Here is a 23,996-nt window from a genome sequence, read left to right as displayed (position 1 = left end):
ACCTAGAAATACACATTCTCTCCCCACCTCCCCCTCTGGGAATAAATATGATTTCATACCTGTGTTCCTATAATTTTTATGAAAAAAAAACCTGTCAAATCTAAGGGTGGTGTTTTATATTACTCTTTCTTGGATAGCTTTGTCTTTGTTTTCTTCTTTTGTGAAAAAAACGCCGTCAAGTTTGTGGTGATGAGAGTGTGGTACTAATCTGTGCTGGATTTAAGGCCTAGAATGCCATAGAAAAAGGGGGAAACAATTCTGGAGTAATTTTAAGTAAGAATGGGATTATACTTGTTGTGATGAGACCCTTTTTATTTAGCTGCAATACATATAAACGGTGGTCTGAATTGAATCTAGATTCATGCTTGAATTTTCCTTCCATAGACAGTGAGATCTTGGGGAAAAAGGTCATGTCACGTTATCTTTGCATCAACGGATGCATCCGAAGTTGGATGCTTAATGGACTGAGCCACCCAGGCACCCCTCATCCATGCATTCTTTAACTTGCTATTGAACGCCTGTTGTATCAGGTAACATGCTAGGTGCTGGGGATAGAAAAGGTGAAAATAAAACACACCGTGAGCAAGTTACTAACCTCTCTGAGATCCAGTTTCATTATCAATAAAATGTGCCTAAAATCCCTCCCCCCTGGGGTGTTGAGAGGATTAAATTCTATGACTCACTGAGAAGGGCTTTGCACGTGGTGAGTGCTCAGAAAACACGATTGCTATTGCTGCTGCCACTGGTGCTTGTAGGATTGCTCCAGGAGCTTAGAGTTTCAGGCAGTGGCACCGTTTCTTTGAAGTTTTTATTTTAATTCCTGTTAGTTAACATACGGTGTTGCATTAGTTTCAGGTGTACAATATAGAGATTCAACACTTCCATACATCCCCTGGTTCAGGCAGTGGTTCTTAATGGGGAGGGGGGGTCTGCCCCCCAGAGGACCTCTGACAATGTCTGGAGGCATTTTTAGTTGTCAAGTCTTGAGGCGGTGTTAGTAGGGTCTGGTGAGTAGAGACCAGAGAGGCTGCTGACATCCTGCAGTGCACAGGACGGCCCTGGCCACAGCAAAGAATTATGCAGGCAGGTGTCAGCAGTGCCGAGGCAGAGAAACCCTGGAGGAAGAGGCATGTAACCCAACAACCGCAATTCACTGGAATGGAGCTATTATTTTTCCGGTTTTATGGCGGTGTAATTGACATGCATCACTGTATAAGTTTGGATGTACAGAAGAATGGTTGGGAACATATATTCTGTGATGATTACCACTATGTTTGGTTGGCATCCATCACCTCATAGAGCTAAATTAAGAAAAAAAGCAAAAAGAGAAAAAAAAAATCTTCTCCTTGTGCTGAGGACCCTCGAGATTTGCTCTCTTAACACCTTTCCTATATATCACACTGCAGTGTTAGCTATGGTCATCATGCTGTACTTTTTGTCCTTACTACTTATGGATCTTATTTTAATTTTATTTTTTAACGTTTATTTATTTTTGAGAGAGAGAGAGAGGAAGAACATGAGCAGGGGAGGGGGCAGAGAGAGGGAGACACAGAATCCGAAGCAGGCTCCGGGCTCTGAGCTGTCAGCACAGAACCCGACACGGGGCTCGAACCCACAAACCGTGAGATCATACCCTGAGCTGAGGTCGGATGGTTAAGTGACTGAACCACCCAGGTGCCCCTACTTAGGGATCTTATAACCGGAAGCTGATACTTTTTAACCACCTTCCTCCAGGCCCCCTCCCCCTCCCCTTGGCCTCTGATCTCTTTTTCTATGAATTTTTCTCTTAGATTCCACATATAAGTGAGGTCATACAGTATTTGTCTTTCTCTGTCTGACCTATTTTACTTAGCATAATGCCGTCCACTCGTGTTCCACTGTATATATTATGTACCACAACTCCTTTATCTGCTCCTTTGTCGATGGACACTTAGGTGGTTTCCGGGTCTTGTCTACTGTAAATAATGCTGCCATGAGCATGAGGTGCGTGTATCTTTTCAAGTTAGTGTTTTTGTGTTTTCTTGGACGTATTCCCAGAAGTGCAATTGCTGGATCATATGGTAGTTCTATTTTTATGTTTTTGAGGAACCTCCATACTGTTTTCCAGAGTGGCGGCACTGATTTACATTCCCACCAGCAGCGCGAGAGGGTTCCCCTTTCTCCACGTCCCTGCCAGCATTTGTTCTGTCTTGTCTTTTTATGACGGCCAGAATGGAGCTACTAGAAGTACATAAAAAATGGGAGCCCCAGTGACGCAAACAGAGGTCAGGGAAGATTCTGTGGCTCTTTATCTCTTTTGGTCCCTATAACCGTTCTACAAGGATAGTCTTTTGTGCCCACGGAAACAGAGGCATCAGGCAGCGAAGTTATGTGCTCAAGGTCACCCGGTTAGTAAGCAGAAGATCTAGGATTTACTCCTGGGCGGTCTGACCATGCATCCTAGGCTTTTAACCACCGCACATGCAAACGGAAACGTGGACTGTGGGAGGAGATTCATTCCCTAGGTCATGGGTCAAGGGCACCCCAATGGTGAATGTGGCCCATTGAGGAAGCTGCAGGTGGTCAGTGTGGCCTGAGCTGAGAGGTGTAGGGAGGGGTGGTAGATAAGACTGGGGAGGCGAGTGGGGCTGGATTTGGGAGGTGCCCAGAGAGCCTTGCTGAGGAGTTAGGCTTTCTGCCCTGGGAAGTGGGGAGTCACTGAAGAGTTTAAGCAAGGCAGTGACATGATGAAAATTTGCTGTTGGAAAAATAACTCTTCTAGCAAGGGGGGCTTTGGGTTGGTGGAAGGAGAAATTGAAGGAAGGAAGACTCATAAGGAGACTATTAGAACATCATAAGTGAGACACAGATACTGAGGTAACAGGGAAGGGGCCACGTTTTTTTTTTTTTTGACAGTTATAGCAAACTATTTCCTTTTTTTTAAATATATGAAATTTATTGTCAAATTGATTTCCATACAACACCCAGTGCTCATCCCAAAAGATGCCCTCTTCAATACCCATCACCCATGGAAGGGGCCACGTTTAAGAGAGTCGGATGAAGAAAACTTGCAAATGACTCATTCCCCATTCAGCAGAGATTTCTGGAGTGCCTGCTCAGTGCTCCTTGTTCAAGCAGAGGCTGCGTGGGCAGCATAGCGTGGCAATAAGCACCCAGACTCTGCAGTTTCCCTTCCTGTGTTAAATCTCTTTCCCGCTTCCCGGCCAGGTGACTTGGGAAATAGGGGAGTCACCCCGGGGCCTCACCTTCCCGTCTGTAAAATGGAGAGAGTGGTATTAGTGTCCATCTGTTTGGGTCGTATGAATAGTAAACAAAAAGTTCAGTTACTTGCAGCTGTTGTGATTGCTACTATTTCTTTGTTCGGGAAGGAATTAAAAAGCCAGAAAGCCTCTGAAGTATGTGCATCCTGGGATCCTCCTAAGGGAAAAGAGAAGAAAGCTCCTAAAAGGCCCTCCGGGGTTTCGATCCTAAATTTTGTCATTGACAAATTTTCTCAATGTGCTTCCACTGTTGAAGTGTGAAGTCACCTTCGCAGAAATTGCTCTGTGAGTGCTGGGTTGGGTTGCTAACACCGAGGGGCTGTGTCTTTGTGGCCTGAGCTCAGGGAGGAAATGGACCAGTTTCCTATTCCATTTAGAGGGTTTACTGGGGCCATCTAGATCCGCGTCTTTATCCCGAGCCGTGGTGGGGACACTGATCACTGTCTGCCCCTCCTCCATGGTTCCTCCTGTAGTTCGAGAAACATTCCAGAGAACCTCAGGGTCCCAGAAGACTCAGGCAGCCCCCAAGGCTGGCACAGGTCAGTGGAACAATAGGGTGGCCATCATTCCAAGGTGTGACTGAGTGAAGGGGTGGATGTCATCTGTACCTGACTGCTGTTTACCCCTAGTGAGGCGTGTGGATCTTTCTAGTTTGACGCCCTGGGGCAAGCCACTTAACCAGAGCTGGGTCTCAGGGGTTCCACCCAGAGGGGACACATAAGAGCCATCCATCTTTAGACTCTCGCCCCCGAGGCGACGCGAGGGAGTCTGCAGATGACAGTAACAGAGAGATCTCCTGCAGAGCTGTCGAGGTAATGAAAAATGGCTACCACTTATTGGTGGTTTACTTTCCTCTAGGCACTCTTCTAAGTGTTTCCAGGTCTGAGTTCATTTAACCCTTGCAATAAGCCTACAGATAGGTTTGCACTGCCGTCATTGCATTTTATGGATGAGAAAATTAATTCTAAGAAGTAACTGGTTCAAGGTAAGTCACAGCCAATGCATGGTTAAACTGGGATTTGAGCCTTGGGATACCTGACTCCAGAGCCCGTAGGTCTAGCCATTGGGCTATGCTGCTCAACTTGCATCAACGGTGAGTATCCCCCTATAGCACATCTGGGCCTTTTCTGAAAGCTTTTACCCCCAAGGAAAATACTGGAGGAAAAGGAGAAATTTTTAAGGAGATGTGGGCTATCTCACCTGGCACTATAGCATTACACGTGTGGACTATATTGTATTTTCAAAGAAGGGGGTGTCAAAGAGGGGAAGGAGCATGGGCCTGAAAGTCAGGTAGACTTGGTCCCTCACCACACTGAACCTAAGTCTTCTCCTCCTACAAAAGGGTGGAACAGTCCCTCTCATTCAGAAGCTGAAGAGGGAAGGAGGTAACCCACTCAGAGCACCCAGCAGAGTGCCTGGCATATAGCTGGTGTCCAGGAATCCTAAGAATCTCTTTATCCTCAGTGCTCTCCTATTCCTCCGTTGCTTATGTCCCTGACCCCAATACAATTGTCTTGGGAGCTTCTGTCATGGCTAGTCCCAGAGAAAGCAAGAACACCTTCGTCTTCTGTAAACCTCAAAGAATAAAATCATGAGGTGGCTTCCCTGACTGATGGGGAACCACACCCCAGCCTGGGTGAGTGATGATACGTGGCAGTTGGTTTTCAGGCTGTGAATTCTTAGATGTTTTAAGACTTTGCAGGTCTCCAGAGTAGCTAGTGGGGTCTCATGGCTATTTTCTCTCCAGGTAGTAGCCACGAGGGAGAGGTGTTTCACAGGAGTGGGTGTAGTATTGGATGAAATGACCACCAGGGAGGACTCGGGATGTTCCATTGTAAGGGTCTTGTAGTGCAGGCAACAAGGATTCCTCTCTCACTGGAGGGGTCCCCTGGGGACAGCTTGTATAACGTCTCTGACCCCCCACCCTGCCCCGCACCCCCTAATCCCCACCCCACCCCCCACCCCAGTGATTACACTACCTTGATGCTGGGAGGTGGACATTTTTCCTGGCATCCTTCAGTCCTTGCTTGGGCAAGTTGCTTAACTTCTCAGAACTGTCTTGACCTCAAAATGGGTACTTCCTAGTCATGATGGTCTCTTTATCTGAAGCAAACCTGAAGCTCTCAACTGTCAGCCAGGTCTGGAATTTCCTGGAAGTATGAGCCTTTGTGGGTGGGGGTCCCCTCTCATCCTGCTATATCTTCCCTTCCCCACTTGGACTGGTGCAGGACTTTTTACGTTAGTCAACAGGACTTCTGCCACTGGTTTTCCCTTTATGATCTCTTAGGGATTTTTATCCTTTGCTAATAAGTGATTAGAGTGTTAGATACTTTGCTCAGGACTCTGGCCTACTGACTCATTTTACTAGCTCTGCTCTTTGGGCCTGACTCCACCATGATTTGGTGGGACATGATTTCATTTAAGGTACAAGAGGCTGCAGGAGAGGACGGGGTACTGTGTTGTGTCCTGGGCATGGACCTTTAATGCTGCCATGGTAACCAAAGCCGCTATTCTGCAGATAAGGGCGGGCCAGAGATCAGGAGCTGCCAAACTTTTCTCCAGGAGCAGGAGATGTTAGTTAATTTGCATGAGCCATGAACATTTCCCAAGGCTGTGACATTTACCATTCCCTTCTTCTTTCAAGCTTCAAATCCCTTACTCCATTACTCATTCATTCATTCATTCATTCAACAAATTTACTGATTTCCTGCCGTGCGCCAACTTCAGTGCTAAGTCCTGGGGACATAATGGTGAATAAAAGGTGGACGTAGTCCCTGACCTCTTGGAGCTTATAACTAGGATGACCGAACATCCCAGTTTTCGTGGTTCTGGAATAATAATAGCATCTCTGTCTCTGTCGCAAGTGTCCTGGTTTGAAAGATAAATCATATGGCTACCCTACTGATAGGTAGTAGGGGAGGCAAATCTTGTGTGTGTGACCACACAAATTAGTATAAATAAAACCGCCATGAGTGAATGCTGCAGACGGGATGGAGCCGTGGGGCATGTGAGCAGGAGGTCTGACAGAGGGGGCATGGGGAGTCCAGGTGGGGCAGCTGAGTGCCAAGACCCTGTGGTGGAAGGGTGCCCAGGGTGTCTTGGGACTTGAGACAAGAGGAGCATTTATGGCTGGAGGGGAGTTAGCAAGGTAGGAGGTTGGTAGGAGGTTGGACTGGGAGCAGGGGCAAGGGGAGCAAACCGTGCGGGGCCTGATGTTGGACTTTATCCTAAGCGCACTGGGAAGCTGTGGCCGTGTTTCAGGCAGCAGGGTGACGTGATGTGATCAGTCACCAGTTTGCCATTTGGGTCCCTTATCTCGATCCAAAGGGTTGCAGTGGTAGTCAAAGAGCTGGTTTTAAATCATTCATTCATCCATTCATTCATTCATTTAGTAACTACACATTCACGGAGTACCAACTATGGCACTCTGCTAAGTGTTACGCTTTGGATTTCTGAATCATTTGCCTTCAGAGGTGCCCAAACTCAAGTCTTCAGGGAAGCCATCGTGTACCCTCCATGGCGTGAGGTGCTCTGCTTGGCCCTGTAGCATCAATCACTCACATTTGCCTCCACGCTTAATAGACTCTATTGAGTGACTACTGTCTTTCTCATCCGTCTCCTTCCCACAGCTCTAAGGTCTTCCAGGTTGAGTCTGTGTCTTTTATCCTTATGTTGCTCATGCCTGGCACAAGTAGCTGGCCCACAGAAGATGCTCAAGGCTTGAGGAATGAAGGAATAGGGATTTTCATATCTGTTTTGGAGACCAAGAGCCCTTCATTTCAAACCTTCACAGAAGCGAAGCAGAAAATTTGTTTCTGGGCAATAGAAGCCCTTTCTTTTCAGCCTTGTTGTCAAGAGTACTTCTCTTAAAGCATATTCGTGTCTTTTTTTCCTGCATGAGCAGATTCCCTTGGTGTCCATAACCTCCAAAGTTTACGTATTTAGGAATGCAGCGATTTAAGAGAAGCGTGGCACTGGAGACACCGATTCAGCAGTCCGCAGAAATCCGTGCTGTGAGTCAGAGAGCAGAGCCAGCTAAGCCTTGTCCTTCCCCGCCCTGGGCCATCACTTCTTCCAAGCAGCTTTTGGGCAAGAAGTTTAGGCCACAGCTGAGGCAGCAGGTGACCTCTGCTGAGTGCGGGTTTGGGTCCTTTGTGCCCAAGGACGCAGCCCTGACAAATTGAAGTGACTCCTCCTGGCAGGTGTCCCGAAGTCAGAGGCACTGCCATTTCTCCAGTGAAGCAGTCATACACAAGATGGTTCAGTGCACGCAGGGTTGGGCCTGCAGCCCCTGGCCTGTCTCTACAGGCCTCCAGTTCATTATTATTATTGTTTTCATCCCGGAGGTTGTGATTCCATCAGTGTTTAGTGAAGTCCTGAAGCTTTTAAGCCAGAAATTAAAGAGCTAATGGAAATTGGCATGCTACTGGAAAAATGAATTTGCAAATGAGGATTGTGTTCCAAAAAAAAAAAAAAAAAAAAAAAAAAAAAAAACAACTCCCATAAAAATAAAACAAAAACCCAGCAATGAGTGGTACGGCATCCACATTTCTGTACAAATGTGCATGTGTCTGCTTCTCGTTTAAAGTGAAGCGAAAATCTTATTTAACGAGATTTTGATGGTGTGCGGCTCATTTAATTATTTTCATCATTTATAATCAGATGTATTCATTTAGATAACTAATATTTACTGAATGCTTGTCACGAAGCAGGTGCTGTGTTAGACTCTTGTGATTAGAAAACAAATAACAGGGGCGCCTGGGTGGCTCAGTCGGTTAAGCGTCCGACTTCGGCTTAGGTCATGATCTCGCGGTTCGTGAGTTCAAGCTCCGCGTCAGGCTCTGTGCTGACCGCTCAGAGCCTGGAGCCTGTTTCAGATTCTGTATCTCCCTCTCTCTCTGACCCTCCCCTGTTCATGCTCTGTCTCTCTCTCTGTCTCAAAAATAAATAAACATTAAAAAAATATTTAAAAAAATAGAAAAAGCAAACAAATAACAGAAGATGCAAGATGGCTACTCCCTGTCCTCCAGAAGCTCCCAGTCTGGTATTAATTGTATCATTAGCTAACACTTGCACGGTGTTTACTGAGGCCAGGCACTGCTGTAAATACTTTATCATTTAATGTTGACATGATCCTTTGAGGTGAGGGTAAGAAACTGACGGGAGGAGTTAAGTAACTTGCCCATGCTTGACTGAGAGGTAGAACTGGGATCTGGAGATGGGGAGTCTGGCCCCAGAATCTGTGCTTTTTAAAAAAATTTTTTAAAAAAATGTTTATTTATTTTTGAGAGAAAGAGAGACACAGCATGAATGGGGGAGGGGTAGAGAGAGAGGGAGACACAGAATCTGAAGCAGGCTCCGGGCTCTGAGCTATCAGCACAGAGCCCAACGCGGGGCTCGAACTCACGGACCATGAGATCATGACCTGAGCCAAAGTCAGACACTTAACCGACTGAGCCACCCAGGCACCCCCAGTATCTGTGCTTTTTAACCACAATGTTCTACTGATGGTCAGGGAGACCAACTTGTCTTGATAGTTGGAATCCAGTATGGCCATTGCTGGAAGATAAGGAAACACTTGGGCCCTTATTCACAGAGCAGGAGTCTATGTCTCAACCTGTGGGACCTTCAAAAGGACCTTCATTCACCTGTGAGGACGGCAGAGGGTCAAGATTACCTGTTGGTTGTGCTCTAGAGAGACGTCGTGTCTTCACATAAAGGTATTGAGGCTGGGTCAGTGTATTCTGTTTAAAACCAAAGTACATGAGTTGTCATTCAGATCTGTGGTGAAGAGTAACTTCTTAGTCTTTACTGAGAACAAGGAAATTCCTTTCCTTCTCAGTGGACAGAAGAGATGGAAATCTTGCTGATGCCAGGTTAACTTTATGGAGTAAGTGAGGAGTTAACCTTTCATTCTTTGAGAAATGAGGACCAGATCACAAATTCTTCTCTGTATTGTCCTATTTCATGTGGGAGAAAGTGACATAGCAGATGAGCTTTAGAAAAATGTTTGCACAGTGGACAGAGAGGTGTCTGTGGGAGACAGGAGAAGGCATAGTTGAAGGAGTGTGCCTTTAACCAGTCCCGGCTCTGCCACTTACCAGCTACTACAACTGTGGCCAAGTTACTTTTGCTTTCTCTTGTCTCATTTAGACAAGAGATGGAATTAATAACATGACTTTTTATAACAGGGTTTTTGTGAGGGTTGAATAAGAGAAGAAGGTGCATTTCAAATGCTGGCTACTATGATTATTTTTGTGAGTATTCTAGAGCTTTCTCCAAAATCTCTGGGATTGTCTCCACTTCCTTCTTGTTCCCAGATCAAATCATGCTCATTAGACACTGGTGCTGGTTATAGGTGCTGGCATGTTGTCTACAGAGGCACGGGAAATGAAGTATTAATTTGGGATTCATATTGAACGCTCAAGAGCAAGGAAGAGTCTAAGTCAATAGCTACAATGAAAACAAGATAGCAGAAGCATCTCTCTTTCATGATGTTATGAATCATCTCTTAGATTTCAGGGTCTCTTGAATGCCATAGCAATGGAAGGAATTAGCTCACGTTGCTGTGAATCCGAATTCCTGGAGTTCCTTCTGTAGCCCAGTAAATTCCCCCTCCCCACCTCTGAAATTGTGGACGGACTCATGTTTGATAGGAATGATCTCAAGTGCAGAGAGAATGGGGCATATGTCAAACATTCTCTGCAGGACCAGGGTGACTTTTGAGTATCACTTGGCAAATTGGTTACTGAGTCTGTACAGGATGCGTCCAAACTGGGATGAAAGGGTGACAGTTCGTCAGGAAGCTTATTGATGATCTTACTGGATCATGGATGATACTCTACTTCCTCATGAGCTTGTTGCTTTCCTCATGGTTTAAAATTTCTCTTATTTCATCCTCCCATGTAGTCAGAGAGAGAGAGAGACAGAGACAGAGACAGAGAAAGAGAGAAAATTGATTCTACATTGTAAGGCACAATTTGGAAGGTAAAAGACACCCCCAAATATGGCTTGATCCCACATGACAATATATAGATAGATTAGTCATTAGTGTATAGCCAGACGCTAATGAATTGAGTTTTAGAACATTACCCCCACCAAAGAATTAAGTAGTGGTAACAAGAAAGTTACTTATCTAAGACCATAGGCTCTGGGTGTATGGTCCAGTTAATTCAGATTTGCTCTTTTATTCTCTAAACAGATTCTCTACTGTTCTCTCCGTTCTGCAGGTGGCCTTCACTTTAGATTTATAACCAGGCTGTAAAGTGTTGATGAAAGCTTGCTGTCGGGGACCCGAGGAAGGGCTAATATTTGCACGTAACTTGATACTTAGGATGGCAGGAAAATAAACATCGTCGTAATATTCACCAAGGCGCAGAAGGTGCCTCTCTTTTTCTCTTTATGGTCTGGACATAAAAAGTTTTTGTGGGCATTTCTTTGTGGGAGATGCTGAGGTGGTATGGCTGTAGGATGGCCAGCACAGGCAGGGGGCCACGTTGACCATCTGCCAGGTGGGAGGGGAAGGCACAGGCATATCAGTCCCCTCTCCCTTCTCCCTCCACCTTTCATAGATGCTTGAGGGGTTCTAGCCTGGGTGGGATCCAGCCTGCTGTCTGCAAGGCAGGGAGCTGGGCCAAGAGGGTCCAGGATGGGGAGAAAGAAGAACAGGATGGGGAGAGAGAATCTTCCTTTCCGGCATTTAGGAAGCAATTCTGTTGGCAATTCTTAAAAAAAAAAATGTTTTTTAAAATTTATTTAGTTTTGAGAGAAAAGGGGAGGAGCAGAGAGAGAGGGAAACGCAGAATCTGTAGCAGCCTCCAGTCTCTGCTCTGTCAGCACAGAGCCCAACACGGGGCTCAAACTCGTGAACTATGAGATCACGACTTGAGGCAAAGTCAGACGCTTAACCAACTGAGCCACCCAGGTGCCCCTCCCATTGACAATTCTAATAGCAGCCACTGGCTCACTTTGCTGTGCCCTAGATGTGGGACCATGGTCGAGGTACTTCCCTCTTCTAAATCTCATGTGTCCCACATGAAGACAGTGATGCCTGTCTCACAGGATCATCATGAGGGTTAACTGAGTCACTCTGTGCACTAGTAAGTGCTCAGAAAGGATTCCTGCTATCATTAGTATTATTATATATGAAATGACAAGGCACACTTCTCAAAGTTTTCATACATTAAAAAAAAATCCTCTTTCCATAATTTGACTATTGTTGAAAGCACTGCTATAAACATTGGGGTACATGTGCCCCTATGAATCAGCACTCCTGTATCCTTTGGATAAATTCCTAGTAGTGCAATTTCTGGATCATAGGGTAGTTCTATTTTTTAATTTTTTGAGGAACCTCCACACTGTATTCCAGAACGGCTGCACCAGCTTGCATTCCCACCAATGGTGTGATAGGGTTCCCATTTCTCCACATCTTCTCCAGAATCTGTTGTTTCCTGAGTTATTAATTATAGCTACTCTGACTGATGTGAGGTGGTATCTCAGGGTGGTTTTGATTTGTATTTCCCAGATGATGAGTGATGTTGAGCGTCTTTTCATGTGTCTGTTGGCCATCTGGACGTCTTCTTTGGAAAAGTGTGTATTCATGTCTTCTGCCCATTTCTTCACTGGATTATTTGTTTTATGGGTGTTGCGTTTGGTAAGTTCTTTATAGATTTTGGATACTAACTCTTTATCCAATATGTCATTTGCAAATATCTTTTCCCATTCTGTCAGTTGCCTTTAGTTTTGTTGATTGTTTCCTTTGCTGTGCAGATGCTTTTTATCTTGATGAGGTTCCAATAGTTCATTTTGGAGACATGTCGAGCAAGAAATTGCTGCGGCTGAGGTCAAAGAGGTCATTGCCTGTTTTCTCTGCTAGGGTTTTGATGGTTTCTGGTCTCACATTTAGGTCTTTCATCCATTTTGAGTTTATTTTTGTGTATGGTATAAGAAAGTGGTGTAATTTCATTCTTCTGCCTGTTGCTGTCCAGTTCTCCCAGTACTATTTGCTAAAGAGACTCTTTTTTCCATTGGATGCTCTTTCCTGCTTTGTCAAAGATTTGTCATAGCCAAATTATGGAAAGAGTCTAAATGTCCATCAACTGATGAGTGGATAAAGAAGATGTGGTTTATGTATACAATGGGATACTACTTGGCAATGAGAAAGAATGAAATCCTGCCATTTGCAGCAAGGTGGATGGAACTGGAAGGTAATACGTTAAGTGAAATAAGTCAGTCAGAGAAAGACAGATATCATACGTTTTCACTCATATGTGGAACTTGAGAGACTTAACAGAAGACCATGGGGGAAGGGAAGGGAAAAAAAATAGTTACAAACAGAGAGGGAGGGAGGCAAACCATAAGAGACTCTTAAATACAGAGAACAAACTGAGGGTTGATGGGGGGGGGCTGTGGGGGAGGGGGGAAATGGGTGATGGGCATTGAGGAGGGCACTTGTTGGGATGAGCACTGGGTGTTGTATGTAAGCAATGAATCATGGGAATCTACCCCCAAAACCAAGAGCACACTGTATATATACACTGTATGTTAGCCAACTTGACAATGAATTATATTAAAAAAGAAAATCCTGACAGGGAAAGGCCCCTCACTTGATAGACGAGGAAACTGAGGCTCAGAGAAGCTGAGTAATGTGTAGAGGCTGAACATTTGCCACTCGATCCACAGATTTGCTCTGTTGTGAGAGTAATAGGCCGATGGTGGTCGTACTGTCCACCTGGGTACTGAAGCAAAGGCTTCTTGGAATCTGCCATAGAAGTGCCTTACTGGGGGGCCGCTCCAGATCTCCTCTCCGGTACCCTCCCACTGTTTGAAATATTGTGATGTGGCCTTGCCCTTGGATGTAAGACTGCCCCTTTCCTCGCACTAGCATATTCACTTCTGCTGCTGGGAAATATTTATATGAGAATTGCTTCTGAAGCAGGAGAAATAAAAAGCAGCTGTGGCGAACAAATTAATACCACGCTTCCATTTCCTACCTGAGGCCCTTCCGCCGCAGCTGCGCAAGAACGTGGAGAGATGGGGCTGCCCTCTTGTTGGGGTTTTGAATCATTAGGGGCAATTTTGAGTCGTAATGAATGCGTTCTGCCAATTGCCTTTCTCTGCCTCACAGGGTTTGTGGCTTTCCTTCTGTCCATTAGTGGCTGAAAGTGTGCTCTCTTGTAATATATTTATGGAGTCACTTTTCATGCCCACCCCGTCATCCTGCCACAGCCTCTATCTAGCTAACTATCTACTTCGTAGACCCCTTTGCTGACCGTGCCCTCCTGGGACTAAGAATGTTGTAGACACAGAACCATCTTTGGGTTCTCAGACGAGGCCCTTTCCTTTTGTCCACGTGGTATAAGCTATTAGTAAAGTGACCATACGTCCTGCATTCGGTCTGTCTTTTGGTCCCACCATGATTATTAACAGAGCCCCTCTCTACTCGGCAAGTGTCCTGGGTTGGACTTAAGTCAGATGATCGCTCTGGCTGTTAGCGTCTGTGCATATGGCACCCGTTGGCTGTATTCTTCAGCCAGAGTCTCAGACCAGCTGAGTCATGATTGCTCTGCCTTTGTTGGGTTTTCTTTTTGGTGCCACATAAGGAAACAGAAACAGATTATCTCACCGAGTACACAGATCATAGGAGAAAAGCCACAGACAGTTAGTGGTCTCCTGTGGGTCATCATTCATTCCGCTGTAGTGCTAACACTTGTGATGGTATCTTGCGCCTTCCAGAACAGTGATTTGTGCAGCCCAGCATTGCCTTATGGGTTACAGCCCCAGGGAAAGCTGGGGGGGGGGGGTACTTGATGGGGGGGCGCCTCCAAGGGCCATCTTTACCTCCTCCCTTCATATCAACCTCAGACCCCCCGCCTCACTTTCAGAGTGGCTGTGGTTTCTCTGTTATGCCTTTCAGGTGGTCCTAATACATGGAGGGGCGGGGGTTAGGGGGGTGGGCGGATGGGGGAGAGACAGACCCTTATTTATTTGTTCTCCAGGTTTATTGAGATATGATTGACCTATAACGTGTAAGTTTAAGGTGTATAATATATTGGTTTCATACATTTGTATGTTGCAAAATGATTACTACTGTGGAATTAGATTACACCTTCATCGTGTCACGTAATTAGCATTTCTTTTTTTATGGTAATAGTACCTAAGATCTGCTCTCTTAGCAACTTTTAGGCATGTAATGCATTGTCACTAGCTGTGATTGCCACGCTGTGCATTAGATCCCCAGAATTTACTCATCTTGTTACTGAAAGTTTGTACTCTTTGGCCAACATCTCCCCATTCTCCCCACCACAGCCCCTGGCAACCACGATTCTACTTTTTAAGATCTTGCTTCCATGTAAGTTAGCTTCTCACCTTCTTCTTCTCTTTTAAAATCATCACTATATTTATTTTTGTTGGGTTACTTTCTTAGGTTTGTCTGCCTTTACAGAAGAAGTAAGTTGCATGGGCCTGAATTTATTACTTCAGTTTGTTCATTTATTATTGATTTGAGCGTTCACTCCTGAGTCGTTTGCTGGGTAGTTGGGTGGGTGCTGGAGATTCCAACTTAGAGGCTAAGAAGGAAATTCAAGGAGGAGTGGAATTAAATTTTAAAGTAATGCTCTCTTATCTAGAATACTCTTTCCCTGAAGCTTGAGGCTCTCATATCACATCTAGTGTAATTTTTTTTTTTTTGATCCTCATAAGACCTCTCTGAACTTGATAGTGGTTGAACTTGTAAGTGAACACATGATGTGCATCGGGTCTGAGATTATGGCCTAACATGATGCTACTCTTGGTGACACGCCTCTACCCTGTACCTGATCTTTTAAGTGAAACAGTACACAGCTTATATGCATGATTTCTTTATCTCTGTGCCCAGACTTTTCTAATGGCCTGGCTTAGCTTCACTTCTGCAGCCTGAACGCAGAGAAAAACGCAATGTGAAAACAAGCACATTTAATTTTAAAACGTTTCACTTGGGTTCAAACAGTTAAGATCATTAGAAAATACTTTAAAAATTAATAAAGTTAGAACTCTGCCCTCCATCAGAAACATTCTTGTTGAGTTAAAAATGATGCTATCGCTTCGAGTGATAGCAGTCTGTTTATACTGGGTTTTCTCTGTGTGTGGGGCGTGAGTTTGCCAATGCATTTTAATTCTGGTGCTTTGCTGGAGTCTCTCTGATTCACCAGATCTGGATGGGATAATCAAATCTTATTGCTGGCGTTGGGGATTGTCCAAAGCCTCACCAAGGGCTTGGGGACTTGTTGGAGAACTTCTTTTTCTCCTTGCTCTGGTTCTAAGTCTTGTTCGGGCCCCACTGTGCCTTGTATTTAATTTCCTCAAAACCACTTCAAAGTATTTGCTTATGTCGCCCACTTTAGTATAGATTTGGGAAAATGAGGGAGGGATTTACATCACATATATAAACAGAGTTAACGTTTGCTACTGGATGGACCTGCTCTTGAGTGGCCCTGGCTTTGCTGTGGCTGAGCCCTGAACTCCCAGCATCAACTGACACTCCTTTCTCACCTTTTCTTTCTTGTCTTCCGGCTTTTTCAGGGCTTGCACCCTCTTTGTTCTGTCCTTTCCCTCTCAGGGCATAAAGTCAACCCGTCCCCATGTTTATTTATTTTTAAATTTTATTTTAAATGCAGAGCAGTTAAGATCTCACTGGTGCCAACAGCCAAATGCAGTTTGGTGCCTGCATTTGTGTATTTAAGGATATAGTCTAATTAGAAATGATCCGTTGAGAGGTCCTTCTGCCTGAATTCTTGGGCAGTGGCCGTCTTCAGCCTCGTTTATGTCTTGGAGGTGAGCCTGGAGGTGAGCCTGGAGGTGGGGATAGGACTGCCATCTATAGAGGAAAAGGCCAGGTCCCGATTTGAATTCTGGCCTCACTTCCCGGCTGTGTGGCCTAGGACAAATTACTTACCTTCCCTGAGCCTGGTTCCCTGTCTCTAATGTGGGGATAACGTTACTTTCTTGCACGTTGCAGAAAGGGTAAAACTGGATAACATCCAAGCAGCAGAAAGGATAAAGTGGAAAAACACTTCTGAAGCACCTGGCTGAAGGCACAAACTCAACAAATGTTCGTTTCCTTCGCTTTCCACCGGCAAACGCTTTCCTTGAGGGCTACATATGTAAACATTAAATATTTATCAATTGCATAATTCAAAAAAAAATGAGACTTGAAAAGGAATCTTACTCTGGATGTTTTGATGAAACAAATAATCCTCCCCACTTGTCTTTGCGGCGAATCTGTACTTTTATACACAGCTTATGACATTTGTGTACATTTCTCGGCACAGTGAGACTTGATTGAACCCCGGCTCTCTCTGCAGCTTCATAGACGTTGCAAATACTCGGTGCTGACGGTGTGATCTGAGCCCATCTAAGTGACTGTGGCCTAGAGCTGCCCCCAAGGTGTGACTTGAGGGCAGACCTAGCAGAGCTGAATAGGTAACGAGGACATAAACACTAGCTAAGGCCTGGGGTTTGGTCGGACAGCACTCACACAAGCACAGTGAAAATGGATCTTTTACTAGCAGGAAGGAGTTGCCATGTGTCTTCCTCTGAAGCAGGGCAGAGCCTAGCGTCTGGTGAATAAGTGATAGTTGTCAATTAGGTCACTTAGACATCAGCTAAGACAGCCTGTACACATCCCACACGGCCGGATTTTGAATCCTGGGGTGCCAGAAACAGCCTCCAGGGTAGGAGCTCATGTTCTCAGGGGCAGGAAAGAATAACCTGGAGCAAAAGGGATTTTTTTCCCCCCTGTTGATCAGTCAGTTGTGTAGGGGTCTCGGCCAAATTTAGCCCACAGCCTGTTTTTGTATAACCCATGAGCAAAAGAATGGTTTTTGCATATTTAAAGCATCATAAAAAGAAAAGAAGAACATGCAACAGAAACCGTATGTGGCCCGCAAAGCCTAAAATATTTACTCTCGGGCCCTTTACAGAAAAAGGTTGCTGATCCCTGGCCTAGAGAGTCTGAAATACCTCAGATTAAGGAAGGCAGAATGTAATGACTGACTTTTTCAGTTGGTCTCATTTGTGGCAGACACTGTCTGCTTTAACAAAGCTTAACGGGCATTATTTAGGATAAATATAATCACATTTCAGTATTTAATTGGGTCCTGTTATCTCCCTATGGGGTTATTCCAACTGGGTCCGCGGAACGGTGTCTCTGTTTGTTGTTCCAGAAGTAGCTCATGTGTCTGTCAGCCCCGTCTGAAGGCTCCACCTCCTTACCACAGCTCACCTGTTCGAAGGTTCTTCCCACACTCTCCCCTGGCCTGAAAGGGATTGGCAGAGGCCAGCTCAAGAAGGACCGCTGGGGTATTTTCCACCCTATTCTACACATGCCGAGTCTCAGCGGGGGAGTGTGTGATCCAAAGCCAATGAAATATACGTGGCGCAGAAGTCTGAGCCTGGGAAGTGATTATCTGTGGGGGGCTCTGGTACATGGATGGAGCCTTCTGGAAGAAGTTGGATCTGGATTGGACTCTGCAGGATAGACACAACTGGGGGAGGGCATAAGCAAAGGCCTAGAGGTAGAAGGGAATGACTCATGGAGTGTCCTGCCTCAGGTTGGAGGCTTTTCTAGTAGTGTGAGTTGAGGTTAGATCTTCGATGTGGCCAATGTAATGTGAATTTAAGGTGTGTGGCATTCCAGATCCTGTACCCAGCGAGGAGGAGTCACTGTCATTTATTTACAATAGGAGCTGTGTGTGTGTCTGTGTGGGTGGCAGGGTGGGGTAGAGGAATTGTCCAATGACAGGTGGGAAATTGGCTGCTGTTTCTTACCCCCTGACTCGGTGCTGGGCACTGGGCTGAGTGTATTATATGAACCATCTCATTCAATCCTCACAACTCTGTAGGGAAAGGTATTATTATCCCCAGTTTTGCAAATGAGGACATTTGGGTTTACAAAGGTTAAAATAACTTGTGCACGGTTCTGAAGTTAAGAGTGGATAGAGCCATGGCGGTCTGACTTGGAGCCCAGGCTCTGACCTCCTGCCATCCTGAAGCCAGCTCAGTGTAAAACATTGTAACGAAACAGAAACGGGAAGAGTGAACAGCAACTAAAAATTCTGCCTTCCAGGAATGACATTTTGGGTGACAGTCCTTCTAGACATCTTTCTATGTGTATGCAATAGACAGGTATGCATTTTGCATAATCCGTGCCTAGATTGTCTAAATCCTGTGCCTGCAAATTTTACATAAATGGCACCATACTCTCTATCTTTTTTTCCCCACCTAACATTAATTTTCCAATTTTAATAAGTGGGTTTTTAGTATTTCATGTTATGTCTGCACCCGCATTCACATGACCGGTCCCCTTTAGATCACTGCAATTTCTTGAGCAGGGAAAGAATTTGAGAGCTTTGGGTTTTTTTTTAAGCTTTTTAACTGAATTTTGTGCTTTCTTGCTTTCTTTGCAGCATGCCCTTGACGCTGATAATGCAGGAGTAAGTCCAATAGGAAACTCTTCCAACAACAGCAGTCACTGGGACCTTGGAAGTGCCTTTTTCTTTGCTGGAACTGTCATCACCACCATAGGTATTCATTCCTTTGCTAATATCTTTTTTTGGGGGGGGGGCCGAGAAACGGCACTTAGTCAACATTTGGTCCTAGAACGCTGGCAGCTTGAGGTTCAAGGAGGCTTATGAAACACTGCTGGATAAATGCAGTAGTTGTAGGGGCTTTCAATAAAAGGCAAAGCAGACTAAGGAATCTCATTTTTCAAAACGAGAGGCTAGAGAGCCTTCAGTTTGAAAGGACCTGATGAAACGATCAGAATAGAAAATCAAAACATGGATTGGTCAGTTGAGCTCAAATTCCTTTTCAAAAATTGTACTTTTTTTTACTACTAGGGTTGTTAACGAAAGAATCCCAAAGTTCTACGAAGTTTGTTAATGAAGCACAACCGTTTCTGCCCCTCTGCCTTTGCTCACCTCCCCTGGGGCAACTGCTCTCCTCTCTTTTGATTATTTCAACATTCATTTCCCTGTCTTTAAATATTATACTTGTATTGCCACTTCCAGAAGTTTCAGTTTTAGAGATTATTTCTTGACTTCCAGTTGTGAAAGGTGAGGAATCAGAGTGGTCCCCCCATCCATGGTTTTTTTTTGTCTATGGTTTCCTTTACTCTCGGTCCACTGTGGTCCAGAAGCAGACAGCCTTCCTTCTGATTCATCATCAGAAGGTCAGTGGTGGACTCATGCTACATCACAATGCCTGCATCATTCACCTCACTTTATCTCATCACGTCGGCATTTTATCATCTTACATCATCGCAGGAAGGGGAAGGGTGAGTGCAGAACAGTGGGATATTTTGAGAGACCATTCACATAACTTTTATGACAGCGTATGGTTATCATTGTTCTATTTCATCATCAGTTGTCTCTTACTGTGCCTACTGTATAATTAAACTTTATTATAGGTATGCATGGATAGGAAGAAACATAGTCTGTATAGGGCTTGGTACTGTCTGTGGTTTCAGGCACCACTGGGGTCTTGGAACATATTCCCTGTGATTCTCTTTCTTCCCCTCTGCCCTTCTGTACAGGGCTCTCTTCCCATCCCCCTATCTTCCCAATATGGTTTAATTCGATCAACAATGAAGGTTTGCCTTATTTTGACCAGGTAAATGCCCTTTATAACTGATCCTATGGTGATCTGTGATTACCTCTTCCCTGCACCGGTTTTTGTCTTATTTTTGCGTGTGTCTTTTTTCTGATTCTTGGGGAGTTTTAGATTTTTGTGTTAGGGGTTAACTTTATAATTACAGTCATATATCATAAACTCTGTATTCGCTTTTTTAAGCAGTATTTGCTAGTTCTCTATCACAGGTGAAGACATCTCTTCTCTCACACAAGTTTAGTCGATACCGTCCTTGTAATGCTTACTTTTAAATTGTTAAATATGCTAAATTTGATGATTTGCCCACATCGAATGATAACTCTTGGCTCTCAGCTGTGACGTAGAATGCAGTCAGTGAACTTACTCAGCGTCTCTACCTCTTTCGCACTTGGGCTGTTGGGTGTTACTCACTGGATCATTCTATAACGTCAGAGTCTGTGATTTACATTGTGTTCTGTTACCTGATACTCACATGTGTTTTAGTCCTGGTCTCACAGTTATATATTGTCAATGTTCAGCCCTCGTTCTTCTGCTGTGGCTTTTCTTATCACCACTTACTTGGCTCAAACTCATCTTCAAGTAGTTGCCTTATGAAGGGCTCATAGGAGGGGCACCTGGGTGGCTCAGCTGGTGAAGCGTCAGCCTTCGGCTCAGGTCATGATCCCACAGTTTGTGAGTTCAAGCCCCATGTCGGGCTCTGTGCTGGCAGCTCAGAGCCTGGAGCCTGCTTCGGATTCTGTGTCTTCCTCTCTCTCTGCCCGCCCCCCTGCTTGCACCCACTCTCTCTCTCTCTCTCTCAGCTTTGCTCAAAATGTAGCCTTACCCTCAAGGGGCAGTGTGTCTGGAAATGAAATCTGTGACTCACATTTTATTTTTTTGAGGGTCTTCTGGGTGATAATCCACTCTTTTCTGACGTCTGTGCTGCTGGGGAGAAACCTGATGCCAGCCCAATTTTCCCCCCTTTTAGAAGGAATTTTACTTTGTTGCTTGGCTACACAAAGGGCCGTTTCTCTTTCATCTGATAATACAAGTAGGTTTTGTCTCTTTTATTTCAGGAAAGTGTTCTTGATTGTCATCTTTACACATATCCTCTGCCATGTGGTTTTGGTTCTGTTCTTTGGGAATTCTGACTATACATATATTGTCATTACTTTGCCTGTCTTCTGTGTCTATCATTTTCCACCTATTCCTTTTTAAAAATTTTTAAAAATGTTTTTATTTGTTTTTGAGAGAGAGAGAGAGAGCGAGAGCACGCAAACAAGGGAGGGGCAGAGAGAGGGAGACACAGAATGAGAAGCAGCCTCCAAGGCTCTGAGCTGTCAAGCATAGAGCCTGACGCGGGGCTTGAACCCGTGAACCACAGGAGCATGATCTGAGCAGAAGTCAGACGCTCAACTGACTGAGCAACCCAGGCACACACCCCCCTCCCACCACTCCTTTTTAACTCGGAAAATGTGGTTTCCATTTTGTTCCTGTTATCTTCTCTCTTCCTTTCCTGTTTTTTCACAGTGCCTTTTTTGCCATGTGCTCCTTCTAATTTTATTTTCATTTTTGTGATCATTAGGGGATATTTCTTTCCAGAATGCCATTAGCTCACATTCCATCTTCCCTTGTTATCTCACTGTTTCTTTCCTGATTTCCGGCTCTTCTGCTTTGTGGTTTTGCTGCGATGGTTATTGGAGGTGATTACTTCACAGGTGGTCACACGTTTTGTCTGGTTGATGCGGCGTTTTTTGACTGAGTACCTTTCACCTGTTGGTAATATTGTATATTATGTAAGTTCCATGCCCAGTGTGAAGCCCAATACAGGGCTTGAGCTCACGACCCTGAGATCAAGAGTTGGATGCTTAGCCGACCGAGCCACCCAGGCACCCCTCTTGCCACAGTTTTAAAAAACAGAAGCTTTGTATTTATGCTGGACCGGTTTCCTTTCGAAATACTTGATGCCAAAAACAAACGATATTCCCGATCCAGCTATCTGCTGAAAGATTCTGTGCGGCCGGAGGAGGAGAGCCGGGAGAGGTAGGGTAACCTTCTAGGTAGCACATCTTTGTCCTCTTTTCTGCTGCCACAGAGAGAGAGAGGGTTTCCTGCAAGTGTGACCCATCTATGTGATTTTCTGTATAGTCCTGCCTCTTCGGCTTTTTTCTGAACCAGATCAAGTTCAAGGGGGCTTCTGCTGCTCTCTCTCTTCACCCTGTTTTCTACACTTGGTACGAACAAAGATAGTTCTTTTGAAGTTCAGAATGAGAGCCTCACTGTCATCATTGGATTTTTGCTGGCACTTTCTGGGATTTTCTACTGATGGGCCTTTTCTTCCTTCTCTGTGCTTCTTCTCTTTATTGTTTCCCATATGGTGTCAGTCCAACCCTTTTGGTAATCCTTACACACATGGGGGAAGCTATAAATAATATTCCTCTCCCAGCTCTGCTGAAAGTGAGAGTTTTCTGCCCCTCTACAAAAGTTTAGTCACATTGCAATAAAAATTCTCATTCAGAAGAATGGGAGACACATAGCATTGAGAGGCCCCTCAGCCCTGGAAGTGGAATGATCATCATTAACTCCTTTTATGCTCTCTGGGAGGACCTCCCTTGTCTGTTGCTCTCTGAGGCCCAGCTATGCCTTCCCTCTCCTTACCCTTCACGACCATCTCTCAAGTGGGTGTTGGATAGTGTGCCCTCCTTGGGCACTTTGATGACCGACTTCCTATTAGTGCAAGTTTCCGAGGTTGAGGACTGTTTTAGAGGCATAGGCTTCTATGTTTTTAGAAGTTATTGTTTTTAGACCTAGCCTTTAGGACCTGTATTATTTCTACATTGGTGCGTTCAAGAAAGTTACATGCAGTAAGAAAATTTGGGATGAGAGAGAATTGGCATTTCTTTTCAGAAAGTCCTTTAATCTAATTATATGACATACCATGTTCACATTTGCAAATATACAAACATAGTAAAATCAGCTCTTACACATGTTGGAGGTGTGCATCACACTATAGTGGGATTGGGTCCTAGAAGCCTTTTGACACTCCAGGCAAGACTGGATCATTTAGTCCACAACTCACAGCTCCCCACAGAGGAAGTGGCACCGTTTGATATAAGGGCAAAAAGTGCTATAAAACTCAACAGCACCCGAGAGCATCCCTGCAGTAGATCAGAGAAGACCAGTGTCAGGTTAAATTGTGTCACCAGTCTGGTCAGTAAGATGGAGAAATGTGCCATGCATTTTTGGAGGATTTATAGTAAAAAGATTAAAATTGAGGCAGTCTGGGCCACTTCAAGAGGTACATTTTGGAAGATGCACTCCAGTACCCAGTGTTGGATTCATGAGACATTAGTATGTGTTAAAGAAGACAGAAAAAGAAGGGGCGCCTGGGTGGCGCAGTCGGTTAAGCGTCCGACTTCAGCCAGGTCACGATCTCGCGGTCCGTGAGTTCGAGCCCCGCATCAGGCTCTGGGCTGATGGCTCGGAGCCTGGAGCCTGTTTCCGATTCTGTGTCTCCCTCTCTCTCTGCCCCTCCCCCGTTCATGCTCTGCCTCTCTCTGTCCCAAAAATAAATAAACGTTGAAAAAAAAAAATTTAAAAAAAAAAAAAAAAAAAGAAGAACATTTAAAAAAAAAAAAAAGAAGACAGAAAAAGAAAAAAAAAATCCCAATTTTCTTGCTTTGTAAAATGGCTAAATCAGTGGTCTGCTGCAAAACACTATAGTTACATTGGAATGCACACTGATGGTATTTATTGTGTCAACTTGCTAGGATCCCAGGGGCTTGGTTTATTAAACGGCAGTGTTCATTGACCACATGACCTTTTGTGATGGGGAGTGGTGGTTCCATGTGCCTAATGAGAAACATTTGATATGTAACATGTGCTGCCCTTTTTAATGTATGTACACGGGAATCTTTGACTTTGTGCAAATCACTCTTAATCCTTGGTTTCTGCTGCCTGGGTTTCACTTTATACACTGATATACACTTGTCTCCTGATAACCATTTCCTGAGTGGCACCCCCCCATGCTTGGCCTGCAGGCCTCAGGGGATGAATTATCTTTCCTAGACCAAGAAATCCAATACTGTGCATGTGTCTGGCCAAAGTCTTTAG

At 44.8% G+C, this 23,996-nt stretch overlaps 1 protein-coding gene across 2 annotated transcripts in view; it reads left to right on the top strand.

Moving 5' to 3' along the window:
- Positions 1–23,996, top strand: part of KCNK10 (potassium two pore domain channel subfamily K member 10) — a 134,248-nt gene that overhangs the window by 60,443 nt on the left and 49,809 nt on the right. For both annotated transcript variants that reach the window (XM_043556790.1, XM_043556789.1), the window contains exon 3: positions 18,704–18,821. In XM_043556790.1, coding sequence (XP_043412725.1) covers positions 18,704–18,821 — 118 coding nt within the window. The remainder of the gene's footprint in view (positions 1–18,703; positions 18,822–23,996) is intronic.

Source organism: Prionailurus bengalensis, chromosome B3, assembly GCF_016509475.1.
Source record: "Prionailurus bengalensis isolate Pbe53 chromosome B3, Fcat_Pben_1.1_paternal_pri, whole genome shotgun sequence".
NCBI classification, from domain to species: Eukaryota; Metazoa; Chordata; class Mammalia; order Carnivora; family Felidae; genus Prionailurus; species Prionailurus bengalensis.
This window is presented reverse-complemented; position numbering and strand designations above follow the sequence as displayed.